Source organism: Arctopsyche grandis, chromosome 8 (assembly GCF_051622035.1).
Source record: "Arctopsyche grandis isolate Sample6627 chromosome 8, ASM5162203v2, whole genome shotgun sequence".
Lineage (NCBI taxonomy): Eukaryota > Metazoa > Arthropoda > Insecta > Trichoptera > Hydropsychidae > Arctopsyche > Arctopsyche grandis.
Window position 1 is genome coordinate 7,802,241 of NC_135362.1, and position 20,518 is coordinate 7,822,758.

General features: G+C 31.6%; 1 protein-coding gene across 1 annotated transcript; it reads left to right on the forward strand.

Annotated features, from left to right (window-relative positions):
* The first annotated feature begins 13,422 nt into the window (after positions 1–13,422).
* Positions 13,423–20,509, forward strand: LOC143915182 (aminopeptidase N-like). The gene is made up of 17 exons (XM_077435664.1): positions 13,423–13,753; positions 15,679–15,844; positions 15,924–16,204; positions 16,285–16,440; positions 16,912–17,074; positions 17,155–17,367; positions 17,440–17,649; positions 17,782–17,915; positions 17,985–18,183; positions 18,258–18,450; positions 18,526–18,688; positions 18,806–19,022; positions 19,093–19,202; positions 19,270–19,437; positions 19,522–19,665; positions 19,742–19,823; positions 19,898–20,509. The coding sequence occupies exons 2-17, from the start codon at positions 15,680–15,682 to the stop codon at positions 20,048–20,050; spliced, it is 2,751 nt and encodes a 916-aa protein (XP_077291790.1). The 5' UTR covers positions 13,423–13,753; position 15,679; the 3' UTR covers positions 20,051–20,509.
* The last annotated feature ends 9 nt before the right edge of the window (positions 20,510–20,518 follow it).

Consider the following 20,518-nt stretch of genomic DNA (forward strand, 5'->3'; position numbering starts at 1 on the left):
CATTTAGTCTTTGCATTATGAACTTGTTTTACTATGAAGTGTTTTTCCAATAGTCTGAGGAATAAAAAAATGAAACTTTATAAATAAAACATTGTCAACAAATATAAAATATAATTTGAAAATTGTTTATTCATTAAACAAATGAGAATGTGAATAATGCAATTATTTAAAGACATGGTCAATGGATGTCATTTTCAGGGCTACTCGTTAGTGCAATCGCATTTAAGTTTTTATATGTACATTAGCGATTACAATACCTAGTTTATACAGATATTTATATATATATCGCGTATGAATTTGGTATTCGAAATGAGAATTTGTTGTTTTAAAGCCGTATTGTATATGTATGTATTTAAAATTCGCGTGTAAACCTTCACCTATGAAAATTAGACGACCCAAATACATGAATTTCGCTACGAATATTTGAGATCTGTTGATCAAGGCGTGCTCTAGATTTAAATTTTTTTTTTCAAAGAATCTTGTTTTATTTTTTGTCTTTTGTTAGATGCATTTTAAACTAGAATATCGTGTTTAATTTTTAATCCTTTTCTATATTTTTTTGTATATCGATCTAGTCCAGTTCTTAGAATTTGGCAGGTACAGTGGAAGAACGAAAACAACGACTCAATTGATTGCATGTTATATAAAATTAATTAATGTATATAGAGACGTTATATGATAGTATACGTGACAAGTCAAATATATACTTACCTATGCCAATAATAATTAAAAGTTTCTAAAAGTAATTTTTTCATATGCAAGTCTCATAGACCTTTTGATAGCTTTTCTCGGTGAAAGGAACGGTCATCAACAAATAAAGTCATCAGGAAATAAAAATACATTTTTCATTCTGTTTAAACCGTTATATTATATTATCTTCATACATACTATAATACAATCGAAGCTTTAATTGAATTTAAAATATTGCAGTTTTTTATTAAACATTTCGCAATCATCATCGAACTATAAGTACACGAAAGTAATTTAAAATAGAAAGTTTAACGTGACGTTGAAATAAAAAAACGAGCTTTTTACAACACAATCGTGTTTTCATTTTTCACTTGAGAAAATTTCATAACTACATATTATATGTATGTTATGTTATGTATATCTCAATTAGCCCAGCTGGGATATGTTATAGCATATATATTTATTTAAAATATGTAGACCGAAGGGTACAATTAGGAAATTTTGGTAAGATAATTTTTACATATAAACCATGGGAAATTTTTTTCATTCCAAAATCGTTATTTTATTTTAGAACAAATATGTTTTCCCATGGTGTTATTACGGGTTGCCCCTGAGTGACATCTATGGTATTGAACTTGTACTTATATAAATTTATAGCTTATATATACATACATACATATAATTGAATGTCTGTCTGTGTGTCTCGAATAGGCTCCTAAACCACTGAACCGATTACGATGGAACTTTCAGGATTTCAGGTATGCATGTTCGGAAAGATTACTGTAAAAAAACGGGAAAAAACCTCTTAATAATAATATTCGTAATTACGATTTTACTGGCGCGAAATTAAAGCTATCCCATCCCGGCTTCAACGCATCACGCCGCGAGTGTGAAAATAATCGCGCCACGCCTACCTCGCATTGCAACGCATTCCAGGTTCAGCTATAGCATATACATTTGAAAGCATATTCAAATAACCAGCAGCGTAGACTAGTAGTTAACATATATGCTTTCGAACATACATAGTAGTCACGGGTTCGAGTCCCACTGGTTGCTGCTGGCCAGACCTTGGTTAGTGACTCCAGGTCGATCGTTTCCCATCATATTTTACCAATTTATCTGATTTTAATAGAAACAGTTCCAATAAATTGGCAACCTTTATCCATTTCTCGTAATTTTCGAGTTTTCAGCATCTGGAATTTCGCCGATTCCAATAAAAATGCTGCAAATCAGTCTAAAAATGTCTCGAAAATTTCGAGCTTCTAAGCATCTCGAAATTTGACGATTTATATAAAAAATGCTCTGAATGTACATATGTATGTTTAAGTTTATCAAAGAATTGTCAAAATTTATCCATATACATGTCTCTATGATTATTTGTTAAAATTATTCTAAAAATTGTATATCGATGTTTGTAATTGGTCAGGAAGCCGAATTGGGGTTTACCTGTTAGGCCTTCCTGGTATATATGGTATTTGGTTTTATATATATGTATATAAAATAAAATAGTGGTGACAAATATCTAGGACAGTTTTGCCAATTCGATAAGGAACCGTTTCAACAATTAAACCAGATATGTACATTGAGAAAAAACTTATAGGAAACTAAATAAAATATCCATGTCTAACCAGCAGCACTGCAAAAATACTTCCGAATGAATTCCTTCCAATCGAAGTCAACCCAGGGCTTGAACCTGGGAGCCTCTCAGTGGTTAGCATTAACGCAGCTATGATGCTGACGTGATTACGAGATATTCTCTTCTGAAAGAGACGAGTGCAAACTTTTAGAAGCCCGATTCAAATATGATAAGAATTTAAATATAGAAATACATTTAATTTTAAAGAAATATCAATTTATGTATGTATATGCATGCATATAAAAACAAGGAAAATATTTCAAGTTCGTAGAAACCATGGCTTTTACATTATTTTACCTTCAAGAACTGCAACTTTAGTATCTGCACAAATATCTACTTACATAAATGCATTATAAACATAGTTTCTCAACTTTTATGAGCATAGTATTTAATTTCACGACTTCAATATTGATTTTTTTCGGAATATATATATATATATATATATATATATATATATATATATATATATATATACATATATGTATATGTACGTACATACATACATATGTAGGCTTAATCTTTTGGAAGATGTGACAGATATGTCAAAATATATTCCCAAATAAAAATTAGATTTTAGACGTCTTTAAATACTGAATGACCATTTGTTTTATTTTTTACGTTACAAGTACAAGTATCTGAAATTCAACATAAAAAGACAGTTAAAAATATTATAAAAATAAAATCTCAACATAACTAGCAATAAAGATATAAAATAACCAGAACAAACCTGCAGCATAGACTAGCGATTAGCATATAATGCTTTGAACAGAGTGGTCACGGGTTCAAATCCCACTGGTTTCTGCTTCGGCCAGACCGTAGATTTGAGACTCCAGCTCGATCATTTCCTATCAGAATTTGCCAATTTATCTGATTTTCATAGAAACGGTTCCAAAAAATTGGCAACCTTACCTATTTTCTAGCAAAATCTCTTGTTTTTAACAATCTCGAATTTCACTGAATTGTATAAAATGCTTCAAATTTACAAATTTGACCATAAATGTCTCTGTAGATGTTAATTGATATGTATTTATGTACTATTTATGATACTGATAATATTTGTATCAAATATACAATGTTTTTGGACTGGAAGACGCATTGGGGTTACCTATTAGACCTTCTTGGTATAAATTAAAGATAAATTAAATAAAATAAACTAGCAATATGTTAATAGCAATAGATAGAAGTGCATACGAATATTAGTCCCGGCTCTTACTAAAGGCGCACGTGCTATTTTACAAACCTCTTTTTTTCCAGATAGTTTTGCACATGCAAAAAAAACACCGGTATGCCTAATCTGTACCGTCGGATATCTTCACAAAACATACCTCCTGGAGTGTATTCGGTGATATTATAACCTTGTATTGAAGTAGGTTTGATAACGGTGATTTCCAAACCTGGGAGAAACTTGTCGAAATAATAAAATCCTATACATTAAGGTCTATTCATATTAGCACAAGACATACCGGCAACTACACGTAACCAGCAAGTATTCTTTGGGTACTATCTATATGAAGACATCACAGCTGGAGTCCACCTAGCGTCCTGTGCCGCACTTTTGAGTGTGTTCTTATCATTGTCACTCTTTATTTATTCTACACTGAAGAAGTTGTTAGTGTATATCTCTTGTATAAATTTAAAGGGTAATTAGACTCTATTGAATGACTCAGTGTGAAGTTTCACAAGACATTATACATTTACGTGTTCTTTTATTATCTACTTCTACATTAATATAAAGACGAATGTTTGTTTTGTTCGTTTGTCTGCTATACAAATCTACAGTTTAAATTTCGAATCACCAAATCTGATGTAGCATCTCATCTCAAATTGGTACAGCAATTTTTTTTATTGAAATTGTATATTTAACAGTTTTTACTATCATAGCTTTCACTTCGCAATCTTTGTGTGTATTTCGAAAGACAATTAAAAGATTTAGATTTTTTCTAAATTTGACAGTTTATTATACATATGTTCACTTTTTACAATACTGTATAATATATTAAAAAAAAGCGTGAAAAACATTTTATTTTCCACAATGTTGGGTAATAATAACGCCGCACAACGAAGTCACACGTGCAATTAGGCGCGTTTGTCGCAATTTAGCGATTATCGAAATTACACGTTTTTGCTTTTAGCATTGTGAGGACTAAAAATGGCAATGATGTCGACAAAATCACAATATCGCGATATTGGGGACTTTTTACGAGGGGATATTTATTATTTTGGTCATGATTTGTCAGGCCGCGACTGTCGAACCGTAACGATATCTAACCGTCACGGGCAGCGAACACGAAATCGTGACATTCAATTCGAATATTTCACAATAAATCATAATACAAATATTATATATTACGTATACGTCCACTTTGTTGTGGGAAAGTGCCCCATATGCACGTTAGACTGCTGCACGAAAACCGTTAGATTGGCTCCAAGTCAATCACATCGGATGCTAATATCGCTATATATCGTGATAATTTTTTCTCAAACTGGCAAAAATCTGCCGGTTATATGTTATTTAATTGAACAAGAATGTATTCTTGTCCGTTCTATGATCGTATCACATATATAATATAGCTATTCGGTGTGTCTGTCTGAGATAACGCTCGCCGTACTATAAGGGCGAAATCACACAGCGTGGGATGTGGGACGTGGGTTTTTTTTTAGATAGTTTTAAACATATAGAAAAAATATAGCGTTCGTGGTATCATACCTGGTACCGTATTTGCAAAACGAAACATTTGAGCTGTTACGTTGAAATTCTATAGCAGTGTTTATCTTTGCTTGACAGTGATCGATAACGGTGTATCCTATATTTGAAGAATTCAAAACATTTCTTGCGTTGAACGGATTATAACCCACAAGAAGATTGTTCATACGAGTTCTACCTGTGGTTTTCTATTAGTTTTATTGTTTTTTTTTATTACTATTGGCTTTGCTTTTTGGTTTTCTGTTTGCGGAATCTTCGTGTGAGCAGTACTCGTGTGGGTAGTCTTCTTATAGTAAATAATCATAGAACCATTTTTTTGCAATATTTTTGTTATCAATACAATTTTGTTGCAAATATTTGTTTCCCATAAATATAAACCCTATCCAATAGAGTTAGTAAATCTTCATGAGATAAAACACTATACAGTGCCCGACAGAATTAAGTGGACACTTCAGAAAAAAAACTTTAAAACAGAATATTTTTGTTATGATACATTTTACACAAGATAAATAAATCATTAATATTCATGATACTTAGGTTTAAAAAATTATACAAAAATATTTTGAAAAAACAATACCGTTTATTAAAAAAAAAAAAAATGAGCAAAATACGGAAAAATGAGCAGTAAAGACAAAATTAAGTGGACAGAGAGAAATTGAGATATATATTTTTTTTAAAACTTGTATGAGATCCTTTGGAATTAATTTCAGCCTGCAGTCTATTGGGTGTGCTTTCAACTAATTTTTGGTGTGTCAGCATCTAATTTTTTTCAATTAGTGGACAATTCATCAAAAAACATTTTTAATTTTTAAAATTTTTTGGTCCATTATAGACCACTCATTTTCTATGGGATTAATATCTGGTGATTGGGGAGGCCCCTCAATTAATTAAATTGTATCTTCTTCGAAAAATTTCATTGTTTTCTTCGATTTGTGTTTTAGGTCGTTGTCCTGTTGAAAGATGAAAGTACTCCCCAGACCCATTTTTTTCGACTAATTCTTCCAAATTGTCTTTAATTATATCGATGTATATATCGGAGTCTATTATTCCTTCTATTTTGGCTGGACTCCGACGCCCTTCCAGGAAAAACAGCCCCATATCATAATTGAGCCACCACCATATTTCACCGTTTTCTCAACACACTTGTTTTTAAGGGCTTCACTGAATTTTTTCCATACTTTTCTTTTACTTTTTGTGCCGAACAGCTCAAATTTACGTTCGTCACTCCACACAATTCGTTTCCAAAACGATAAAGGCATTGCAATATATTTTTTGGCGAATTTTAATCTCTTCGCTTGGTTCACCTTGCTGGTTAAAGGTTTGCGCCGCATTCTACATTTTTTTAAGCCAGCTTCTTTTAATCTACGCGACACTGTTTTCTCCAAGATACTCAACGACAGATTTTCTTTAATTTCCCGACAAGTTTTCGTCGGTTCTTTCTTTACTTTCTTAAAAATCAGACGATCATAAAAATCAGACGATTTGTTCATATTTTTCTTCCTCTTCCCGGTAAATTCTCAACAGTGTCATGGTTTTTGAATTTATTCCAAATCTTTTCGGCAGCACTTTGAAATACGATATTTACTCGCGATATCACAAAAACTCACACCAATTTTATCATCTTCTACCACAAATTTTCGAACTTAAACATGAATTTCAGATTTTTTTCGACATTTTATTTTTACAACACTAGACGGTTACAATATTAACGAAACAACTATCTCCTACCAATTCAAAAAATAGAATGATACAACACAAAAAAAATTGAAGAAATCGTATGAGTAATAACTGAAATACAGGGTCCCAAACACATTCGTTCCGCATGAACGCACGACCCAATTTTTGAATTGTGACGAATGCGGCAATGTCAACGAAACAGCTATAAAGCGAAAAAAAACGAAATGTCTAAATTAGGATCATAAAATAACACCCTTTTAATTTTTGAAAACTATAATGCTCTATGTTAAATACTTTTTGAGAAAACCGCGTTCTTGTGTACACATAAAAAGTGTCCACTTAATTCTGTCGGGCACTGTATCTTTCAATATTTAGAGCTGTGTACATAAAAATTCCATATATGTCACCTAAATATTTCTAAAACCAATATATATATAAACATATATGTATTTTATATATATGATGTCAACAATTGCATCCTTTGTTCTTTCAGGGAAATGTCAAATGTTACACTGAAAATAGATGTGTAATGATATTATAAATATAAACAACTATAATTTAAATTCATAAACTCTTAAATATACTGAACAATCTTGGCTCGTTTTATATATTTTTTTATTATAATATATATAATAATACTATGCAAAAAACGACACCTATCTTTCGGTAGCTTATATCTTCAAAATCAATAACAGACTATATATTTTGCATATAATATTTAGAGAATATTTTCCATCCCGTTACATATGTGCATACATATAACGGGATGGAAGTGATCTCGGTTCACATTTTGCAACTCATAGAATTGAACGGGTTTTTTATTCGTTGCAAAAACTTGATTTTGAATATCAATTGGGTCATTCGAAGTTATTGATACCGATCCAATTTGGTAAATTCTGTGCAAGAGTAGTAGTCGAATGAATTCTATAAATTCTCCTCGTACTTTAAGCATTGCGTAGAAGGGAAATACATGAAAATAAATTACGCAGGCGAGTAAAAACCATTGTAATGCAAAGTGGGTGCAAAATCTCAAGGTCGAGTTCTTCAAAATAATATATGATATCTTGTAATTTAGTATGTAAGGAAACCGACAAGTGAATACAAAATTTTACTTCCATTTTGCAGCGCAATGCAAATTTACTTGACGGTCTAAAATATATTTATTTTTGAATATATGTATATATTATTCAGGATTGATACATGGCATTTGATAAGATCAGTCCATAACTACTCTATGAAAGAAAAATCATCAAAGATAATCATGATGCTTGGAATTGGTTCATTGTAACTAAAAGTAAGCACTGAAGTACTGAAATATTATATATACATACATACATACATACATACATTATCAATCAAAACCCTCATTTTTTTTAGAAACACAACGATATTACTCTTATATACTGGATTTGGATCTCTTCCTCTTGTTCTCTCCGCATCTGATATACATACATTTATATATAGGTACATAAAAAATGGGTCTGCTCTAGAATATGTATAGTAGATCGTTTCCTAGCACGTTTCAATGATGATATCGATTGTTGACAAGTACATTACATAAATTACCCACCAGTATTAGCCCACTGAATTCGAATATGACAATATTTTTTGTTGGTATACTCCCGTTCAAGAAATATGAGCGTTTAAAAATATTATATATGCAATTTTTACAGATTTTTGGCTATTTCAGTATTTAATTCAAAATCTAGTATTGCTGTGCCAAAAATAAGTATTGAAATCAATAGTCAGATGTTTTTTCAACAGATTGTGTTTTTTATTTATTTAAAATACGTATAATTAATTATCGAGCGAATTTTAAAAGCCAAAAATATGTATTCCTATATATGTATACTACGAGCTAATTTCGCTAATTTGTCACTTTCTCACGTTTAAAAGAGTTGTTTTATTGTGGTTTACAAGTCATAATTATCGTCATGGAAGCAACAGTGAATTTTGGATACGGAACATTAAACCCTTTATTGCATAAAAAAGTATTCACTTCGCAAAGGGACACGTTGTACAGGTGGTCAATAAGACAAGTCCATCGCTCAAGCAGCGAAACGAACTGTCGTTTACGCAGCATGCCAACATAAACATACACTTGACCCAAGCATGCCAACATAATCATTTATATATGCATACTTCTGAGTTTGTAAACTAAATCCTACATTTGTATATAATGTGTACAAAGCAATACAATCTATACAATATATGTATGTATGTAGCTACATACCCAAATATTATTGTTTTTTTTTGTCCGCAATGTAAATCAGAAAAAGGCCACAAAATTGATACACATATATCATGGTTTGAAGCTTTTGGAAGGTTTTTTTGTTTTGTTTTAATTCACCCTATCAACGCTGGTTTGTTTGTTATCTTTCCATTATGACTGAAAGTAAATTAAAATATTGTAACGTAGGAACCGCCACGGCGGTTATGTCAAACGGCACGCCGTTTGACATAATTGGTTTCGATGATTATCTCCAGGGTTAAGTGCAAGTCGGCTAACAATAAGAGACCCCCGACTACACTTAGGGCCGGGCTGCACCGTGCAACTTTGTCGGACGACTAGTTGTGCGACACGAAAAAATGTATGGAAATGTGTGCGACAAACAAGTTGACGGATGTAGCATGTCCCATCTACCTGCATGCATTGGTCTGGTCGCCCTCAACCAAGTCGCTCGCAAGTCGCACGGTGCGGCCCGGCCCGGCACTTAGCGGCGGTAACGGGACTCGGTCGCTTTCCCGTGGAGTTCTTAGAACTGACAATGCGAAAGCGTGGGACTACATATCCGAGTACGTGACTAAACAGTGGGGAAGTAACCGGACGTCGAAGATGCCCTGAGCGACCTGTACTTTATAATGAGGTACTTGGACCATATCAAGGCATTCTGGACGGAGCACTGTCAGTGCGTGTATCTCCTTAATCACCAATAAATGCTGTGAAACGACTTTGACCTTTTACTTGGATCCTCCACCCACCCCTACGCAACAATAGCACTAAAAACTTGCAAAATGTAGTTATTATCCATAGCCTCCATTTTAAAACTACTAAGATTTTCTACATATATTATTCATATGCAGTGGCGGACTGGCCATACAAGCGTACATGCCCGATGGCATGTGGGCCCCACTATCCGTTAGAAAATATGGGCCCTCAGTAAAATTAAATAACTTTTTAATTTAACTATTTCACGTGTGTAAAAATTTATAGGATATTGCACTTTGGGACCTAGAGTTTGGGTATTTCAACAAAACAAATTTCTTACGATATACACAAACAACTAATGCCTGCTTTAACAGCCCAAGGATCGGTTAACTTTTTTTATTAGGCTTGAAATGTAAGTTTCAACATTTGCGTGGGCCCTTTTACCGGGCCCATTTCCAACCTCAATATTATGCATATACCAATACCTATGTAACAACTACCTACTGAAATAAAAATGGGAATAAACAAATTTCCCTGAATAATATAAACTGAATTGCTTAAAACAATTTTGATAGGACGATTCATCATCAACCAGCGATTTAAATTTACTTCATACATACTTTCAAAATAACATTTGATTATACTTCGACGATATAGTAAGATTTAAATACACAATTTTAAACAGTTTCCGAATATTAAATCTATTCCTAATCTAGACAAATCCATGTATATAGAAACATAGGATAGGGGCCCCCTCCCCAAAATCCTGATTTTCGATTAACATTAATTGAAAATATTATGCATTTTTTGTTTTCAGGGATAATTTGGGGGGGCACTCGCCCCCCTAAATTAAGGAATAGTGTGAATTTAGAAAATATTATGGATTTAATTATTAATGGGATACTATGGATCTATGAATGCTGCGTTTATTTCTTATGTACATATGTTACTTTTGGGTAACTAATAAAATAATCGCTGCTATGTGCTTTGAAAAAAAAAAGATTTTATTATTTTGAAGCAAATATATTTTGGTTTTTAAGTGGTATGCCATTAGTAACATTCATAGAAATTGTTCATCCCATGGAGCGAATCGTTAGAAAGGTCCCCTTTACTTTATTTTGTCTCAAAAACAGATGTGTATCGTTTATTTTTCCGAATGTTCGTATATTTTTTGATATAGTGATACATTTTGATGGTCGATGTTTGTTAACCATGTGAAGATTTTTGGAAAAAAATTTTCGCCTGCGGCGCTTTTTTGACTTTTTACATAATATTTTTTTCTAATTATTTTTTCAAAAATAAGCTTAATTTTTTCATATTTTATATTTTCCATTTTTATTCCGATATAAAAAAGATTTTTTGAAAAAAAACTCAATTTGACCAATCTTTGCCTGCCCCCCCAAGAAAAAGCTGAAATGACGTCCCTGATTGTTTTCTACCGAAAGTAAAAGCCGCTTTTATGCCGCATTCTTTTATGCCGCATTATTTTATGATGCATTATATGATAAGGATTAAAACGAAATATACAATGTAATTTATGGATCTATTTTGCTTTTGCCATTTTTCTTGTACCTAAATTTGTTTATTCCCATTTTTGAAAATTTTATTTATTTTTTGCCCTTGATTTTTAGCGTGATCGAAAGAAGAAAATTTTGTCATATGGGGGGGGGGGGGGGGGACAAATTTTTTTAACCCTGGGTGGGGGCCCCCTTTGACTCCTGGCATGCACTGATTTCAGTCCCAGTCCGCCACTGTTCATATGTACATATGCACATATGAATAATATACATACGAGCTATTAACACTGATGTATTAAAAATGTTGTTTTAATTGCTTCAATAATTAAGATTAAATATAATGCATTTATAGTTATATTATAAGTTAAGATATAATTAACTGAAAATCCTTGATGATTTTTAAATTGGATATTAAACGGCGGATAGTAGGTACAAAATCAACACTTTTCTTCAAAATCAACAAGTATTTTTAAGATCATCGCAATATATTGCTAATAGGTATATGCACTTTCTCTCGTGCATAGGTACATACAGTGCTCAATTGACATGATGCAATTGTATCATTTGTGATATGTACCTACATATGTACGTACATACGACCCAACGTTGTTGGTGCATTCAATATGCTGCAATTTACAATTCATCACAGTCGACCGGTAATTTTAAATACTTAGTCAATAAACAATCAATTAAAATATTTGTAGTAAAAAAACGTTGAAATCTGAAATGAAACACAAGCTTTAATCATCCAAATCGATTTATTCATAAATTAAAATGTGACTTTTGTTTTAAAATTTTCTCGATTTGAATAATAATTATCCGGTGAAAAATCCTAAATATTATTAAAATGAATTATATTAACTAGCCCTGCTTAAATATATAATTAAAAAAAAAATAGTCATGACAAAACTAGGGAAACTTGAAAATGACAATAAAAATAATAAATCGATAAAAACGTTGAATTAGAATGGATATTTACCGCAAGAAAAAGTTTGCTCTTAGCTACATATTTACAGCAATTTTGACATAGAACTACTCTTATGGCCACAGTGTTTAAAATCGTTATAAATCCGAAATTATAATATGTACGCTTTTTAACAATCGCACATAATTAATTGGCCTGTTGACATACATTCAATATGTGGTATTGCTTCAAAGCTATATGAAAAATTAATGAAATCTGATAAACGACCGTAATTAATAAAACTAATGTTAATTCAATTGATATTCACAAAGCAATTGAACAAGACAGTGGTGACAACTATAATAAATAATTTGTGACTCCAAGTCGATCTTTTCCTATTAGAGTTGGCCTATTTATCTGATTTTCAATGAAATGGTTCCTGTAAAATTGGCATCTCCTTTCCAATATATCTTGTGAATTTCAAGTTATTCAGCGTCTTGAGGTTCCCCGATTTGTATTGTTTGGCTTGAGGTTCCCCGAGGCGCATTTGGGTCTACTTGTCAAGCCTTCCTGGTATATATATATATATGTAAAAATAAAAAATGCTCCCTTGAAATGACTGAGTGTGGACAAGCCGTAAGATTAGGAATGGGGGTAGGCAATTCGTCGGCTATTCCCATGAACCTCACGCATACACGCGTATTTGTACGAGTTCATTTTTGGGTCTTCATCAACGAAGCAAACGAAGCACAATAATACAAAACAAATCCCTAAAAATGATTTATAATACACCCATATATACTAACTTGAAAAAACTGCATGCCATATATAATATTCCGTTTGGTACAGACATTGCTAACAAACTAACCAGTAGATTCTATGACAGAATCACTAATAAAAATACTAACACACTTGTGAAGAGTCTCGGTGATTACAACAAAAATGTCTATACCCTTCAGGTATAACACACAGATTACCTAAACACAATCTGCTTTAGGTCATCGACTTTAGAGAGTCTTTAATTAATATAATGTATTAAATGTATTATGAGCATTTATAAGAATTGTAAATAGGTTTTTGAGCTCTTTTTCCTATTACGCTGTACATATTAACATTATAATAATATAATACTATGATTACTAACAAGATTAGATTAAAATTGTAAAATAGAAAATGATCAGTAGATCAGTAGCTATTAAAATAGATATAAGATGTAATTTGTGAACATAATTTAGTAATAATAAAAAGCATTTAAAAATCAAAAACGAAGCACAATCGTACGTGAGAAAACTCACCGCCAGGAGTCGCCACTGTGGTAACGGCAGCCATCTTATTTAGCAGCGACACCACGATGCAACACCGATCACACTTTCCTATGTGCATGGAAATCGGTGTAAAACTTTCGACCGTGCGGAAATGTGGTTATAATTTGCGGTGCGGACAAGTGCTATCGATGTACCTAGTCAGTGTTAGTATTTCATACGTATAGTATACACAGTACCGGTAGTAGTAGTGAGCACGTACAATTGTTGTGGTCGCGTTTGTGAGGTGTTATTTATTAAGTGAGTAGCCGTGGCCAGGTTTAGTAGCGAACCAGCAACGGAGGCTGGAAGTTGTGTCGTCTCGATATCCGACACACGAGCAAATGCGGCCAATTTAAACCTAGTCAACTATACTGTTTACTAGTTTGGATCAAGTGAGACGCTTTTCTTTAAAATTCCCATCGATTTTCTTTGGTTTTTATCAAATATTTGTATACGGTTGTTCTTAGGTAGGTAGTTCTTCAGCCACTCTAATAGATAACTGTAATGTAATATATGTATACACATGTAAGGATGTGTCGCCATCACGGTGATACATATTTGTATATAATAATCATCATTAAAACATTCCAACGGTTGGTATTGCGCCACTTAAAGTTGCTCGTATGGTATACTTAAAGAATATACTATAATCTGTACTTGAAAGATTTTCAATATTATTATAATATAATTTGAATACATCAAGTTAAACTAATAATCAACTTTTCCTCGGAAAACTATGGAAAATCATTTTGAATTAAGTATGTATGTATGTATCCGATTCATATACAATTTTGCCCGTTGCGTAACGAATTATGCTATTTATTTCTTACTAGTTGTTTTACCAGGCTTCGCTCAGTATTTGTAATATAAACAGCGTAAACATGGCGAATCTAATATTATTCGTTTTTTTATTAAATTTATTTGAATCGAAAAAAATATACATAATATTCAACCAATTGAATTTTCGTCATAGAAACTTTGTTTTGTTTACGAAGTTCCCAACCAACATTACATATTTTCTTAGATACTTACAATGTCTCTTTCGAAATTATATATTATATTAATATTTTTTTCATCTTTAAAGTGTTTCTTCATTGCTCATAAAATGACATTAGGATTCAATCATCAGCATTTTTTTTTTTTTGTTAAAATACTATTAAAACTATTTTCTTTTCAATTTTTATTAAAAATCAGTTCATAACTATTGAGCTTTATTTTAAAACTAGCTATATTGCAATGATTGATGGCAAGTGGAAATAATCGGCATTTAAAGTTGTAAAAGATATTTACAGCTTAGAACACAGACGGGGAATGATACCGTTACTTAAAACCATAGCAAACATATTGTACTGAAGAGTTATAAAGCTGATGTTGATGATGGAATTGGCTAAAATTTAGCCCATATTACTACGACATTCAAATTCAAAACCATCGACAAATAGACCAACAAAAATGTAATATTGATACGGAAGATGAATAATACGGTTCACGCAACGTTTTAAAAAGGTTAAAATCGATAACCTTTACAACGAAATAAGATTAACGAATATTTTCAAAATAAACAATGCTCTATTTGTATTAGTTAAGCAATTAATTTTTGTATTTTTTATTTACGCTTAAATATAATAATCGTTATAAGCAGGTTTAAGATTGCTAGCCATTAATTTTACGTGCATATGTATATATATATATATATATATATATATATATATATATATATATATATATATATATATATATATATATATATATTTATGAGATAGTTAATCAATGATTGGTTTTTCAATCTGTCATTAACATTCACTTGGCTGTTGTTAATTGAGTAGAAATTTCGATACACAAAAACTTATCGATTAATCACCGCAGTAACTGTTATCGTAACTAGTTTAACAAGATAATGAATAAAGTGATCTGATCATATGCATGTGCTATGAGAAAGATCAGGTTCATGTACCTGTTTACAGAGTCTTTTGACCCCACTTAAGTATGGTGCAGGAGCCTAGAAATGCACTTTGAATATAAATTTATTCATTACATTCGAACCTGCCTATGACTAGAATCGTAAAACTGGCAATATTTTCTTATTATACTGGCGAAAAACAAGTTTGGTTTTTTTTAAATCTTTTTTTATACTTTAAAAAACTAAATTATCAGAAAGCTAGTATGTATGTATGTATGTATACAGCTACAATTCTTTTTAATAATCATGTTTATTAATTTTGCACGTTGTATTGATATAATATGCCTGCTATAACAATAAGATATTTTATTGGTACTTCTGTGATAGATTTTCATTTTTATTTTATTTTTTAAACAGAATGTGGAAACATTGCCTATGTTTCGTGACTTTCTTGGTCATCTTTGGAAGTTCTTCGGCATACAGACTGCCTAAAAGCATTGCACCTGAGCATTATGATCTGAAAGTCTTAACGTATTTGGACCCAAAAGAGAACTTCACGTTCGAAGGCTCCGTACTTATACAGGTTTGTTCCCACAGAGATATTATACTATTTTACACTTTTTGTCAATTTAAATATACTTACCCATTGTATTCTATTTTAGCTGAACGCTTTAGATGACACCAAAGCTATTACATTACATTCACATAATCTGAAAATATCCGAGAGTGAAATATTGGTGAAAGGTGTGGATAAAAAGCCAGAATCTTTCATAGTGACCAATGTGACTTACGACACAGATAAAGATTTTCTCACAATTCATCTCGATAAACCGTTAAAAAAAGGATCGAAGTATGAATTAACAGTACCTTTCAAAGGAGCTCTCGAGTCTCTGCTCGGTTATTACCGGAGCAGCTACACCAACACAAAAACTGGAGAGAAAGAGTAAGTTTCTCATTATATGCATTTCCGTGCTATTTAAGTCAATATTATCTTACTTTATATTAATATAATCAAACTTAAAGATGGTTGGCTGTCACTCAATTTGAAGCGATCAACGCTAGACGTGCTTTCCCTTGCTTCGATGAACCAGCAATGAAAGCAACATATTCAATTATCCTTGGAAGACAGGAAGGCTTTGTCTCAATCAGTAATATGCCACTGTTGGAATCAAAACCCATGTGAGTATTTTAATTATAAAGTTAAAACAAACGGTAATATCAACTATATAGAACCCACTTCGAAAGTAGCCAATTTTGATTAGTAGATTAATATCGTAGAAATTATGCATACAAGACTATATCATTATATCCACCTGGAACTCAATCTTATGCAGTTTTTTTCCATAAAATTTTAATTCAACTAGTTTTTTTACCAGGATTTTAAATGGAGAATGGTACCGTTACCATACATATAAAATGTAGAATAAAAGTTGTAATTTTTTTACATAGACTTTTCATAATTTACAATTTAAATTGATTATAAAATATTTATTGATCAATTTTTGATAGTATTTTTATCGTTTTATATCTATTAAAAGCTAACAGTTTTATTAACTATAAAAGAAAACTGGTAATAATATATTCTAGAGAGAAATTTGCAATTTTCATCCATACTCAATTTAATATTTACGAAGGCTTGTGTTATTTCAGAGATAATATGAAGAATTGGTATTGGGATATATTTGAAAAGTCTGTTCCAATGTCAACATACCTTGTTGCATATATGGTTTCCAAATTCAAATACATTGAATCTCCAAAAACTGATTCCAATGCTGTCTTTAAAATATGGGCTAGAGAAGGAGCCATTAATCAAGTAAGAAATATAGTAACAATTAATGAACTATTTTTCTTTTATTTATTTATTTTTTAATTTAATGAATTAACTATTTACAGACACAATATGCTTCCGAAGTTGGACCAAAAGTGTTGAGCCTATACGAAAAGTACTTCGACTTACCCTATCCTCTTCCCAAACAAGACATGATAGCTGTACCAGACTTCCAAGCTGGTGCCATGGAAAATTGGGGACTCATCACCTATAGAGAAACAGCTCTATTGTACACACCTAATGTATCATCAACATCGAGCAAATACCGCGTAGCCAGCGTAAGCAAGATTTTATTCGTCCTTTTATTTTTTCCTTTATTAAATTGAATTAAAATTCAATAATCATTTTAGGTGATAGCTCACGAATTGGCTCATCAGTGGTTTGGAAATCTGGTAACCATGAAGTGGTGGACTGATCTGTGGCTCAATGAAGGATTTGCAACATATGTGTCCACATTGGGAGTCGACCATTTGCATCCTGAGTGGAATGTAGTCATGGAAGAAGCTGTCGATAATATGCTAGATGTATTTAGACTTGATTCATTGAACACTTCGCATCCTGTGAGTATTTCTCAAGAAACTTTTACATTTCCAGTCATCGCTATTTTCATGAACACTTACATATGTTCTCAAAAACTGATTATATTATGACTTGTTATGTTTTATTCATCGTTGATATTTTATTTTGTCTAGATATCAGTACCGATAGGTCATGCCAATGAAATTGAGCAAATATTCGATGTGATTTCGTACAAAAAAGGTTCAACTATCATAAGAATGATGAATATATTCTTGGGAGAAGAGGTGTTCCGTAACGGTGTAAATAGGTAAATACTTAAATTAATCTTAGTTTTTCGATATTTGAAATCAAAATATAATTGAAATCGTGTTTAAAGCTACCTGAAAAAATACAAGTACAAAAATGCTGAACAAGACGATTTGTGGGAATCTTTGACTGAAGCAGCACACTCGGCTAAAGTTTTTCCTGATGATATGACCGTGAAACAAATAATGGACAGTTGGACTACACAGACTGGGTATCCTGTGATTACGGTTAAGAGAAACTATGATAAGAACTCTGCTGAAGTTTGTCAAGTATGTTGATGTTTCATTAAAAGTATAAAAAATTATTTATATGTAGTGTTAAAAATGTTTTTTTCCATTTTCAGGAACATTATCAAAGCAGAAAAAATGTTGATAAGCCTTCTACTCAAAAATGGTGGGTTCCGTTGAGTTTCTTCAATTCAGAATCTACTGTAATTGAAAGCGTTCCCAGTCAGTGGTTGAAAGCAGAAGAATCGACAAAGATTGAAGATATTGCTGAAAAGGACAGCTGGGTAATCTTCAACGTGAACATGTCAGGTATACATTTAAGAGTTCCTAAAATATATTCAACTGCATTTCCAGAACAACGCTTCTTAATTATTTATTTTTTAGGTCTTTATAAAGTAAATTATGACAATGATAATTGGGAACTTTTAATTAAAAGCTTAAATGGACCTGATTATAAAAAAATACCCACTCTAAACAGAGTACAATTGTTGATCGATTGTATGGACTTAGCATGGACAGGACAATTGAAATACGATTTAGCCCTTAAGTATGTCACAAATTTAATTATTTCATCTAAAACTCATTGTTTGGAAATCACTCCACTTACGGAGTGAGTTTTCGTAAATGGAACGACCTCTACTACATAATTTGTTATTAAATGCAGGGTTATTCAATACATAACTACTGAAGACGACTACCTTCCATGGAGAGGGGCAATCACAGGCTTATCTCGATTGACCGGCATCCTTAAGAATACTCCAGACTATGGGCTATTTAAAAAGTACATGAGAAAATTGCTCACACCTGCATTTAAAAAGATTGGTGGTTTAAATACTAAAGTTATTGCTACACCTGAGAGACTCGATGCAGTTAAACATCAAGTATGTTGTTCATCCCTAATGTGAAAAATTTGTTTATAATCAAAAGATTAAATAAAATACTTTTTTTCAGATTACAATAAGTAGATGGTCTTGTAGTATGGGTGTGCCTGATTGTAAAGAACATGCTATTGATTTGTTCAAAACTTGGATGAATCAATCAAATCCTGATGAACAAAATGAGTATGGAAACTCTATGTTGGAAATTATAATATATTTGGAATGTGATAATAGTAATTTTAACTTTCAGGATTCCAACAGACCTTCGTAGTCAAGTATACTGTACTGGAGTGAGTCAAGGTGGTGAAACAGAATGGGAATTCATATGGCAACGATATCTGAAAGCAAATATAGCCAGTGAAAAGGAGACCCTCCTCCGTAGCTTGGCCTGCGTGAAAGAAACATGGCTATTGAAAAGGTTTAATCTTATTTTTAATTCAAATTAATGAAGTAAAAATTTAATACACAAACACTTTTTAATCAATTTTTTTTTATATTACAGATATTTGTTATGGTCTATAAATGAAGAATCTGGTATTAAACAACAGGACTCTTCTTCAGTATTTGACGCAGTTGCCTCGTCAGATATTGGATTCTATGTAGCAAAAAGTTTTCTCTATGATAAGACCTCTATCATCAGGAAATAGTATGTTCAAATTATACTGCGTTCTTTCATTGAATGTAATTGTAAAAATAATTATAATTTATATCAAATATTTCAGCCATAAGGATATTCCAGCGGTCATGGGACGTTATGCCAAATCAATAGCTAGTCAAATTTCTACACATCAAGAACTAAAAGAGGTATATGAAATGAATCAAATTATAAGATAGTAAATAAATAAATAATATGACTTCTAATTAATTTTAATTTTCAGTTTTCAACTTGGATTGAAAACAATAAAGACGATTTGAAGGAAGGTAGTATTGCAATCAAACAAGGCTTGGAATCAATTTCAATAAGACTAGAATGGAGCCAAAACAATTTGAATGCAGTGGTAGATGTTTTGAAAAGATTGACATCAGAATAGTATAAATATTATGTGTAGTTCACATTATTACATATTTAAGTCTTAGCTTGTTTTGTTATATACAGATAAAGACTTCAATGAATATTTGCCATACACGTTGATTTTTTATAAATACCAAATTATTATAAAACATGAGTTTTAAAATTACCTTCGGCATTCTTTAAGAACTATAGTTAAAAAGATACTTTTACCGTGCATATAATGTACTTAAACAATGTTGAGATCCAACGATGTGTGAGATTTTACTTTCACTGTAGGAATTAAAAATTAGAATGAATATTATATTCAGTATTATGATATTTATAAAATAATGTATTTAATTTTAAGAACATCTATGTGTGAATGTTTTATATTGTTGTAATAACTTATGATTCAGGACATCTATATTTCTCTGTGATGCGATTTATTTCGATTATATCTACCTACCTATTATATTATGAATAAAACATTTTTCAATATAAAAATATT